Source organism: Globicephala melas, chromosome 10, assembly GCF_963455315.2.
Source record: "Globicephala melas chromosome 10, mGloMel1.2, whole genome shotgun sequence".
Classification (NCBI taxonomy): Eukaryota; Metazoa; Chordata; class Mammalia; order Artiodactyla; family Delphinidae; genus Globicephala; species Globicephala melas.
Window position 1 is genome coordinate 16,027,800 of NC_083323.1, and position 12,165 is coordinate 16,039,964.

At 53.3% G+C, this 12,165-nt stretch overlaps 1 protein-coding gene across 1 annotated transcript in view; it reads left to right on the forward strand.

Annotated features, from left to right (window-relative positions):
• The first annotated feature begins 2,696 nt into the window (after window positions 1–2,696).
• Window positions 2,697–12,165, forward strand: part of NUAK1 (NUAK family kinase 1) — a 68,644-nt gene continuing 59,175 nt past the window's right edge. The window contains exon 1 of the mRNA XM_030856182.2: window positions 2,697–3,210. Within this exon, the coding sequence (XP_030712042.1) occupies window positions 2,956–3,210 (255 nt within the window). The 5' untranslated portion in view covers window positions 2,697–2,955. The remainder of the gene's footprint in view (window positions 3,211–12,165) is intronic.

Below are 12,165 nucleotides of genomic sequence, written 5' to 3' on the forward strand. Positions count from 1 at the left end.
TCAAATTATAAATGCTATAGGAATTCAGTCTGGAGAGGAACTCTCTGTGCTTGGGCATGACTGTGTGCCAGGCATTGTACTGTTTCCATCCTTCCCATTTAAGGAGAGGTAGCACAGCATATGTGGAAGAACAACATACACTTTGGAACTGGACAGGTAGTGTTTAAATCCCGGCACTGCTATTTACAGCCTGTGTAATCCCAGGCAAATTACTTAACCTTTCTGATATGGTTTCCTCAACCAAAAACAGGGTTTCCTGTCATAAAACAGGTTCCGTACATGGTAGGTGTTATTCATGCAACAAATACTGATTAAGTCCCAGGCACTTGGGAGCATCTCTATCAGCCAGAATAAGCAACGTTACGCTGCTATAATAAATAACCCCTATATCTCCCTGGTTTAACATGTGTTTAATATTTGCTCACACTACTTTTCCAACGCAGGTTAACTGGGACAGCTCTGCCATCTTTACAGAGGCCCAGGCTGGATGACGGAGGCTCTCTGTACTTCATGGTTGTCACGATAAGATTGCCAAGACTGAACTTGCAGGATTGTCCAGACATGGGCATTTGCCCATTGATCCTTAAAAGCTTCGCACATCACTGCTCTCATTCCATTGGCCCATGCAAGTCATACGGCCAAATCTAATTTCAAGAGGATGGGGTAGTAGATTCTTACCATGTCCCTGGGAAGGGAAAGACCCAGAAAATATTTGGTTAACCGTTTTAATTACCGCTACAGACACGATCTGTTTATCTGTAAAACAGACCCACTAATCTATACTTTAAGAAGAAGAAACTGAAGCTCTGAGAGGTTGAGTCATTTGACCAAGGTCACACAGCCTATCCACTGGGAAGCCAGGCTCAACCTGCATGTTACTCACTCTGACTTTTTAATCTACAGACTTTGTATAAAAGCAGAATAGTTGCAGGATGGGGGCAGAGAGGCCCTGCAAGCGTGGAGGACAGAATAGGAATTGAATAAACATGGCCTTTGTGTTTGTATTAAGCGATAACCAGTGTGCTCCTGGGGAAGGCAAGAAGGGACAGCGGGGTTTATGTCAAGCATCAGTAGAAGAGAAGTTTGGACAGAGAAGAATACCAAGCACAGGAGTGTGGCACAGAGAGGATATGATGACTGCAGTGTTATAGGCCATGACTCTGGCAGCAGGGAGGGGGTTTGCGGGGAGGACATGCTGTTGCTGGAGTCCTCGGTAAGGTGATAAGGGACAGACAGGAGTGAAGACAGCAGGAATGCAGAAGGGATGAACCTGAGAGCTGCAGAGGAAGGGCGAGCCCAGCTCACTGGTGAAAAAGTAAGAACCACCAAGCCATCTGCAGAACGCACCAGACATCCTTCATACCTCACTCTTCCCATCCTAGTCTGGTATACTGAACAATTTATAAAAAAAATTCCTAAGGCTTCTTTTCCCTTTGCCTTCTTTATTTTTCCTCGCTCCTTCTTAGAAGAACGGGGCAGCCTGGCTGCAGACGTAGGTCCTTCCTGCCTGACCCTCGCTTGGGGGGGCGGGTAGAGTGCCTGGTACCATGTCCAGGATCTGGCCATTTCAGTTAAAGGAAAACTCTAACGGCCCAAGGGGCCGAGAGGCCTGCAAGTCACCTCTGGCTTCAGCAGGCCCCAACCCTGCTCCATTCGAGGCCCCTGGTTTGCCCACCTCCAAAGGCAGCCTTGGCGGGCAGGGTGGGCACCCAGCTCTCCTCCTCTGTCAGCCGTCGCCCTGCCGGAGGTCGGCAGTGCGGCGGCGGGCCCCAGATTCAGCCTCCTAGCCTCCCTCCCTCCCCGACTCCGCCTTGCTTCGGGGAGGGCGCGGCGCCGGGCTCAGCGCGCCCCTCTTGGGGTTTTCGGGGTCGCGCAGCTGCCCGGGGCGAGCAGCCCTTCCGCTGCCGCGGCGGGGGTCTGCGAGGCGGGGGTGCCAGCCCCGGTGGGGCGGAGGGGGTGCGCACCGCGGCTGGGCCGGGGTGGCCGTGACTCACCGCCTGTAACCCAACACCCGCGCTGCTCCCCTCCCCCAGCCTCTCCCCAGTCTCCGGCCTGGCGGCCGCGGCGACACCCAAAAGAAAATGAAGGGGCGCCCGAGCCCGCGGCGCCCCCGGCCGGATCGCGAGAGGGTCCCGGCGGCCCTCGGTGCCGAGCGCTCTCGCCTGCCCGGCCCCGGGGCTCGGCGAGCCGCCGCCGCAGCCGCCGCCAGGTCGCGGGCAGGAAGGGAGGCCGAGCGGCCGGAGCAGGAGTCGGAGGAGGCTGTGGCGGTGGCGGCGGCGGCGGCGGCGGAGGGCCCGCGGTAGTTGCGGCGGGCGCGCCCGGGGAGGGGTCGCCCGGGCTGGGAATCCCCCGTCTCCGTCCCGGCCGAGCGAGGACAAAGCCCGCCGGCCGCCGCCGCCGCGGCCTAGGCGGCGCAGCACAAAGGGCGAGTCGCGACACGCACCCGTCCCCCTCCCAGCTCGGGGTGGCCCCGGGTCCCGGGAGGTGGGGGAAGCCCCGGCCGCCCCGCCCCTCGCCCCTCGCCCCCTCCCCCGGGGCCGGCCCGCGCTCGCCGCCTCCGCCCCCGCCCCCGCCCCGTCTGCGCGTCCTCCCGGGGAGGGGTCCGGGGGCGCGGCGCCCCACATAACACTCCCCCTCCTGCGCTCGGAGCCACCCCTCTCCCCTCCCTCCTGCGAACACCACCGCCTCCCCCCGCCACCGCCGCCACCTCGCCCGACGCGCCGCAGCTCGCCGCGGCTGGTGGGCGGTGCGCGGATCGTGCGCGCCGGGGGCGCCAGATGTGCGGTCCCCGCCGCCGCCAGTGACCCAGCCGCAGCCCGGGCGGGAGCCGGCCGCCTACCCAATGCTGCGGGGGCGACCTTGAGCGCGCCCAGGTTTCCCTCGGCGGGGACCCAGACACCGCGAGCGCCGTGCCCTGTCCTGCCCTCTCCGGCCCGGCTCGCCCCGCGTTCGGACATGGAGGGGGCCGCTGCGGCCGCGGCCGGGGACTGCCCGGACTTGGGGCCGGGGGCTCCGGGCTCTCCTCCGGAGGCGGGGGCGGGGGCGACAGCAGCCCCCGCGGCGGCGGCCCCGGAGCCCAGGAAGCCGCACGGGGTGAAGCGGCATCACCACAAGCACAACTTGAAACACCGCTACGAGCTGCAGGAGACTCTGGGCAAAGGCACCTACGGCAAAGTCAAGAGGGCCACCGAGAGGTTTTCGGGCCGAGTGGTGAGTTGGGGGGAAACCCGGGGGGCTCGGGCTAGACGCGGCTGGGGACCCAGCGCGCGCGCGGCGGGGTCTGGGGCGCAGAGGAGGGTCTCTTGTCCGAGAGGGGGCTTCCCGGGAACCCCCAGACAGATTCCTCACTCTCCCCCCAGCTCCCCGTGGCTCAGGCGTGTCTTTCTCCCGAAACACTTGTTACATCCTGTCTGCGCATATTTTGGGGGTTTTGATCCCATCAGCAAAGTAGTGTTTATGATTTGCAAACACTTTGCAACGTCGGGACCGTTGGGGTCTCCCTCGCGGGCACGCATTCATTCCCTGGAATGCCTTATTGCTTTAACTCCAGACAGAACCACAAACTCAGCTCGGAGCTGGTCTCCCAAGCCCCATGTCCTGTAGATGAATGAGACCCCCCTCCCCTGCATCCTCCCACTCCCCGTTACCGCGATGCTGCTGTCACTGCAAGGGAGGACGCACTCCTGCCTGTTTTTAAGAGAGAAGGTTAGGGGACAAAAGTAAAGGCTGCTGCATGCCTGAGGGTTGTGACAGTTTGTTGCTGGCTTCTGGGAGGACTGAAATGCCTAGGGCATGGACAGCCACACGGACGTTGAGTTGCAGACTCAATTGCATTTCAGGCCCTGGCTGCAGGGCTACTACATTGCTTAAGGGGTCTGCCCCAGCCACCCCCACTCTTTGTGACAGCTGAAACCCTGCCAGGGTCCCAAGACCATTTACACAGCCCCAAGTAGCGCCTCGAGTGCCTTGGGGTCTCTGCATTGTCCCAACCTCGGTGTGTTGTCATTTTCCTTTCTGCAGAACGGGCCCTTGAAATCCACACTGCTTGTGGCTGGAGGTTTGGGTTCAAAGTGACTGACTGTTGCAGAAAGATTTTGTGTGGTGTGTGGCAGGAAATTAACATGGTTCTTTGATTTGCAGCATATCAGATGGATTTTAATCGATTTGGGGCCAAAGTCAGGAACTAATTATGGCACTCCTTGTGTACACTTTTGGGGGCTGTTTCACGTCCCAGGTTGATTATAAACTTAACAAATGACCATAGGGAAAAAGCAAAATGGACTGTTGGATGAAGTGGTAGGTTCATGTCAGTATTTCTCTTTTGCATCTTTGCAGGGACAGTTCTGTGGACAAAATGGGGCATCAGGCAGAAAGTTCAGCCCCCCAATTCTCAAATATTTGGTTACCTGGGTAACTCCCTCATTCTAGGCTTCACTCTTTGGGTTGATACGGCTTTATCCTATAGCCTAAAAAAAGTCTGTTATAGGTTAATTGGAAATTTGAGAGATTGTACCTTGTATTTTTAAGCTGTCGCCTATCAACAAATTCCATAGCAAGCAAGTCATTGAGAGGGCAGGTGCCATTTTTGTAGGTTGAAAAATTTCAAGAGGAGATGGTTGTAAAGATGACCTTTGAGGAGCACACTTGCAGGTCTGTGGAAGAGGAGGCTGAGAAACGTGCACTTCATTCATGCTTTTCGTCTGAGGTGATATTCCCTAGGCTGGATGTTGAATAAGCAAAAACTAAGCCTAGCTCCTTGCTCATGTTGTCTTAATAGCTGTTGAAGAATCGCGCTGGGAAGTTGGAAAGCGGAGTAATGAAAACCAGACGCAGTTGGAGCTGCAGGTTGAGGATGTGAGCTTGTGAGGGGTTGAGTGGTAAGGGTGTGTCTGGGATTTGTGAGGGGACACAGATACCAGAAGCCTGGGGAGCTGCCACTAACTGCAAGAGTGAAAGCTTGTCTTATGGCAGACATCTTTCCGAGCTTCACTGGGGCCTCAGGTATTTGTCTTGCTGTCTGATCCACGGACTAGGGTAGAGTGAAAGGGATTGCATCAGTAGACGGGAGCCTGCCTTTCTCTTTTGGTGGGTGTCTTTCCCTTTATTTGCAGAAACTCTGAGCATTCCGTCGGGATTTAGCCGAGTGGCCACTAGGGGGCGCCCTGAGAACGGAAGAGGCTCATTTCACAGCCGCAAGATTTGAGTCCTGCTCTGGTATTGTCCAGTCCTAGTTCAGTTTCCCATTGTGCTATTCATTTCAGCTCCATCTCATGTTTTACTCAAAAATTATGCAAAGATTTTGAATCTGGTAGCATATCCACATCCAGAAACTGGCAATCCCCAGACTGCTTTCTACTTGATAGATAAACTTAGGATGTTAGCAAAATCATCTGGTGAAAACCCTGCATTAAGCAGATGGGAAAACCGAGGTTGGGTGAAGGGAAGCCTTCCTTGGCCTCAAGTCCTTCCCCTGCTGAGCACACTGCTCACAGATGGTGTCAGAACTTAAGTGAGAAACAAGAATTGTCAGGTGGAAAATTCCCTGTGCCTGACTGGACAGAAAATAAAACAAACATCAAAAAAAATTGGTCAGCAAGTTGTTCTTGCCTGTACAGTGCTTGGTGACTCAGAAGCTGTCAAGAGCAGCAAGGAATTTTCATCTGAAGTGTGAACTTGGAGTTTTCTTCTGGTTCTGAGGATGCACTAAACATCCGCAATTCGCTTTTGGGGTGCAGTTTAGGAGAATTCAGAGCACGCTGTCTCAATTCTACCTTTTAGGTCTTTGGGTAGAATTGTGAAGTGATGTTTTATTTTCGTTTGTCCCCACGCCCTTCAGAGCACTTCCCGAGAGGAGCTGTGACTGTCAGCTCCTTTGCCAATGCGAGTGGCGGAAATCGGGTGCTGGGTGTCAGGCTCCATTAGATGCTGTGAAATCAGCCCCCCGAGACAGAGAAGTGTTTAAGAATAAGAATTGCACGTCTGCAAGGGCCTTCTGAATCAAGCAAAATACCATGCAGCATCAGCGCTCCGTGAAAGGCAGTTCCGTAGAGAGTTGCAGAGTCTGGAACTTGGAGTTGGCTAGTCCAGCCCTCTGCGTGGTCCAGGCATCTTCCCCTCTTCATCCCAAATGTAGTCTTGCTGCTGCTGCCTGAGCATGTCCACGAGAAAGGACTCAAAGTGGCTTCTTCCAGAGATTAACAAGCCCCACAAAGGAGGCACTCTTGCAGAAGGGCTAAGAGTCCTGGCTTACGTTCAAGTCCTGACTGATCCCTGACTAGCCTTGTGACTTTGGGCAAGCTATGTAACTTTCAGAAACCTCCACTTCCTCATCTGTGAAATGGGCTAATATAGTACCAACTTCATGGACTAGTTGTGAGAATTGAATAAAATAACCTATAGAAAACCTCAAAAAGGGAAATTAGCAAATTTACTTTCCTCTTTTAAAAGATGTTTTTTCTCATATCGCTTGGACTTTCATTTAGATTTTAAGACCATCAGAGAGGCATGATGCATTGGACAGTTAACTCACTCAGAGAGAGGAAGGAGAAATCATCAACTTTTCAGGTTAATTAGGGAAGTGCACCCGTAGGAAGCCACGACAGTCAGCCAGATTCTGGTAGGATCTGAACACATTTCTAAGGCCTTGAATTTGGGCTTTGTTTATTGCACAACTTTCGTTTTGATACAGTTTCAGGCAGGGCTGTGTAGTGAGCCCCAATGTTATAACATGGCATTTTCTTTGAGCCAAACTCCCTGGACCCTCAGGCTGCACAGAGCACTGCCAAAAAATTCAAGGGCAAAAACAAACAACGTTTTGGGGAGAGGTGTTATGCGATCACCTCACCGTCAAGGGCTAAGTTCAACTCTCCCTCTGCACCAGGTTAGCTCCTGTGAGCAGTACGTGACGTGGTGTGAGCAGGAAGCAGGTCTCCGGGAGGGGTCTGGCATGGGAGTGGCAGGGCTGGCGGGCAAATCGTGCCCCCAGTTTGCCATGGTGCGTGGGTGATGGGGCATCCTTGCCCAGCAAAGGGATGATTTGACTAAAAACGGGTGTTTTAAGCACTGGCCCAAAGTTATTGATAGCCTGGTGCTGGAAAATTGCAGATCGGGGTTGCAAATTAGTAAGCTGGCCTGCGCGTGGCTGTCATACGCATGGTGGCTGAGGTGCCCTGTCGCAGCTAAGGCCCAAACCCAGTTTCAGGGGGGAAGGGACTTCGGCAGACACTTGGTCCAAACTTCTCACCCTTGAGGCGGGAAAAATAAGGTACAGAATTGTTAAGTGACTTTTCTGAGGTTGCACAGCTGGTGAGTGACTGGGCTGGGTCTAAGAAACCTGATTCTTAGTTTGGTATTTTTCCATCACTCATTTAATAAATCTTTACTGGAGCAAGACACGAGCCTCACTCTTAAAGAGCTTATAATCTAGTAGCAAAGATGAAATGTACTTACAACTATTGAGCTAATTCTGCTCAGTTCAACAAAGATTTATTACCATCTGCCATATGCTTCTCACCATGTTAAATTCTGGGACATACACATGGATAAGACCCGAGGAACTTACAGTCTGGTGGAAGAGACAGAGTGAGCAGTTGCTAGGCCATGGGTACCTCTTCTATACAGGAATTGATTACTTCTGGAGATGTTCAAGTGGGAATGTAGCTCATCGAAGATCAGTTCATTAAATTGAGTTCCGTGCTAGACAGGAACACCCCCTCCTGTATTGCTGCTGCTGCCGCTGTTATTACAACCAGCGGATACTTTTGAGAGTTTGTGGTGTGTCACGCTGTGCTAAGTGCTTTACGGACATTTTCTGATCGTCACCACGATCCTAAGAGGTGCGCACTCTTGTTAGACCCATTTAACCAGTGGGGAAAACAGTGCTTGGGGAGGTTAAGTAACTTGCCCAGGATCAAATAGCTAGGCAGTGTCAGACAGGTTTATCTATGTTGAGACCCATTGCTGCTGTTGAAGTGGAAAACCTTCTTTTTGATGCACAGCAGGTGACCTCTGGATTTGGGTGCGGTGTTTCACTCATGTGCCGGAAGATTAGCCATGGGGAGGTTCTTCTCCTGGGGGGTTTTCTTGTTGTTCAGGAAGGGTATAGAGAGAGGGCGTACTGTAGGATTAAGGAGGGCAGGGGCTGTTGAAGATGACCCTTGATTTGGGTTTCCGAAGACTGAAATATGGAAGCTTTCGGGCAGAGGGCAGATTCCAGGGTGAGCAGGCCAGATCTCTTGGAATGCAGGGTGTATGCTGGGACATAGTGGGAGGCAAGGTTGGTGATATGGGATGGGGGGAATAATAATACCGTTTAATAATAATAATGATAATAATAGCGGCTAATTCTTCTTGAGTGCTTCTAATGTGCCAGGTCCATTTAACTAATTTAATTCTCGTGACAATCCTGCAATCGTTTCATTTCCCAGATGAAGAGACGGAGGGGTTCGCTAATTGCCAGGGTCACACGCAGCAGCAGAGCCAGGGTCTGGACCCGGGCAGCGTGAATGCAGAGACCTTGGCCAGCTCCCTTCCTCTAGGTGGGCTGAGCTGGGCGCTGATCGCAGCGGGGGCTCCGAGCCCATGGGTCTGGTGTGCCGGCTTGGAGCAGGGAGCCAGCCTGGAGGTTTTCGCAGGAGTTGAGCTGTGAGAAGATAAGGCTCAGCTCGGTGCTGGGGGAGAGAGACCTCTGCTTGTTGGGCCACGGGTCTGTTTTGATGAAGCAGGTCAGAGAGCTCTCCTCCTGGGCACACACTTTGTTCTCTATGCCTTCAGCAGCCTCAGGTTCTGGAATCCCTAGGGGGCCTCGGGCGGTCAGCTGGTTCACTTCCCGGCCTGCAGACAGAAATGCACCCACCCCACTCCAGGACGTCTGATCTCACTTCCTCCTGGGAAGCCGCAGGAGATAAGGATTGAGTTGAGGTGTCTTGGCTGCTGGGAAGCCCCTTCTAACCGTCTTGGACCTACTGTCTGTGCCTAGCAGTGTGCCAGGCACATAGTAGGTCCCGCGCAAAGGCTTGTAGGATGGCACAGAAGGGAATACAGCGAGTACAGTGAGCGAGGGACTGTTTTAGGAGGTGTGGAGGCTGGAGGTCACCACCCCCGACCTCAAGGAGCTTTCCGATTTGTGGGCAAGGAAAGACAATGGCTGGAAATGAATGGCGGGTTACGTAGCATAGTCTGCAAAGCCAGGCAGACCCTTCCCTGCACGAATTCTCTTTCTGTTACATTTGCTCATGAGCTTGTTAGGGGGGAGAGAGCCTTCCTGGCTGTGGCTTCCTGTCCTCAGTGGCTCTGGAGTCAGACAGCCTAAGTCTCATTTGTCTTTCCCACATGAAAGTCCTGGAGCATCTGTAAGTTATGATTTGTGAAGTATCTGCTTTAAAGCAGAATGCATTTATCATTCCGCTGGCCCAGACGCCACTGTACAGCGCAGGAATGAGAAGATCCCAGGCCCCGGCACAGGAGGGGCTGGGCCAGATGACCCACCGTGAGTGGAGTCTGGCTGTATTGATAAAATTCTCTGGAAGTGGTCCAGAAGCAGCCAGATGTTGACTTCACGGCGAGGCTCTCCGGTAAGCTGTTAACTGCATGTTAACCCGGGGCTGGGCTGAAGATTCCCCGTGATGAACACACATCCTCCGCTGGGGGTGGTACCCCTCTTCCTTTCAATCTGGCAGTAAACCGGGTGTATTTCACGAGGGCTTCCTAAAGTGCCCAGGACAGTGGGAAGTTTCAGAGCAGAATATGACCTGCCATTGAGGTCCCGAGAACTTAGTTGGGGCGTGTCATGAGCGCATCTGGAAGAGTCTGAGAATGAGGCAAGGGAGTATATAAATGAGGAGAAAGAAATCATGGCTGTACAATCAGGCAGACTTGGGTTCCTTTGCCTCCCTGCGGCTCGGCGGCTGGAGGATCCTGGGCAAGCCGCACGTGTCCTCTGAGCTTTTGTTTTCTCATCTTGAAAATGCGGCGACCGATATCCGACCAAGTGCGAGTGCCATGAGAAGTAGGATTTGGAAGCTTGCAACGCAGATCCTGTGCATAGTATCTTGAAAACCAGAGCTGGTATTACTACTTTGTTGAGAAGTACTAGCGTCGAGCACCTGGTGGCCTTCTTATACCAGGTCGTGGCTGTCCCTGCTTTAAACCCTCCCATGGGTTGCTGAGGACTTAAACTCTGAATCTGCCACATCCTTCAGGTCCTGACTGGCTGTCCAAACTCTCACTCCCTTGTCCTCCTGTCTTGGCCCTGTGTCGGTTTCCTTCAGAGCCTGTGGGTTTGATGCTTTGTCTGTATACAGCTTCCCCTTCCTCCCCCATTAGAAGGGAAGCAGGGTCACTGTCTGACCACGGCATCCTGGCCTGTAGCCGGGTGCCAGGCATATAGTAGGTGTTCAGTAAGAATGAATGAATGGATGAATGAATGCACGAATGAACAGCGTATCGAGAGTGCACCAGCAGTCCTGAGAAGGTGGGGAAGGGCCCTTGGGTGACCCTGCCCTGGGTCACCCCTCTCCTTACCACCAGGTGGACCGCGGTGGAGGGCCCACGCGGCCAGGTGCGTCTCCATTGCAGCTCTGAACGGCTGGAGGGAGGAGGAGGGAAGCCGGTTCCCACCCCTGGCGGCTGCTCCCCGTGGTTCTCTGGAGCTCTGTGGCCTCCTTGGGTCACTCCCACACTTCCGGGAGTCGCCGGCCCCCCATCTGAGAATCCCTGGTGATCAGCTCTGCAGAGCAGGCAAGCTGGAGACACGAAATGCATTTGCAAGATTTTCAAAACATTTTCTCCCTGGGCTGTAAATCAAGTACTTAAGGAATTGTAAACCGGCTGGAGTGCGGAGTTTAATGTATGTCTGGAAAAAACACCAGCGTGATTCGCCTTTTAAACTCGAGAAAAGAATGCCACTTTGCTTACTTTCATTAGAGGTATTGAGAGGCAGCTGGATATTTCCAGTGGGAGGGTGCTAAGAGGCTGCTGTGGTAGGTTCCCTCCTTCCCTGGAAGGGGAGGGGAAGGGCGGTGTCCAGATGGCTCAGGGCGCAACTTGCAACTCTGCGGCCAAAGGGAGTTTAAAAAAAGGGAGCTGCTGCATTGTCAGTGTTTCCTTAAGTCCCCAATTCCCTCTCGCTGGTGTCATGCTCCTTGTAGCTCACGTGGCTCGAAAGCCACACAAGCAGCTGATGGGTGCAGATTGGAAGGAATCCTTGCTGGCTGTTGTCATTTCATTGTGAGTTGGGCTCAGCTCACGTATGATTCACCCCAGCTGCCAATGACACTCACAGGAAGGTGGAAGGGAAGTGGACGATCCAATCCAGGAATCCAAAGGGAGTGTGGGCTGGTTCTGAGCGCCTGGGTTTGAGACCCTGCTCCAACCTCCTGTGTAAATTTGAGATGGTCAGCTTGACTCGGTTTCTTCATCTGTGACATGGGAGTGGTTGTGAGGATAAATGAGTTGTACGTCAAGTTCTTAGAAAAGTGTGTGGCCCACAGAGAATGTTATCCTTGGAAGGAGCCCTCTTGGGAAAGGCAGGATGGGGTCTCAGCTGTCTTTGTACCTTGGGCAGCCTGGACACAGGGCATCACAGAGTAGGTGCCCAGGTGTTGAAGCCCCTTTCTTCACCTGTAAATCTAGGGGCCAAGACAAAATGCTCTCCAAGTTCCCTGCCAGCGCATAGGAAGAGAATCCTGGGATTCGCTGAATGCAACTGGTGAAACGTAGACTTCATTTCCTACTGCCTGGTTTTTGGCAGGAGGTCTTGCTGCGGGAAGGGGAAGTATCTTCAGCTCCCAAAACCTTTTTCAGATTGTTAGGTGCAGGCTTTGTCAAGTGTGAGGAGAGTCTGCATTCCCATTCAGTTCAAGGCAGACATTGCTTTTTAAGCATGTCTGTGAAGTGAGTTCTGGCCTAGGCTCTATGTGAGTTAGACTGTTCTCATTTTCAAAGAACCTCATCAGTTTTCTCATCTATGAAGTGGGATGATAATAGAACCTGCCTCCTGGGTTGTCAGGGACAGTGCCGAGAACTGTGCCTGCCATGTAGCCAGTTCTCGATAAAAATTAGCCATTATCATTTGGGATGCAGAGGAAGGCAAACTCATATCCTGCTGGGCTGCTCGGAGGGATCTTCACTCATTCCTTAGCGACTTCGCGTTTAGGGGACTTTGCT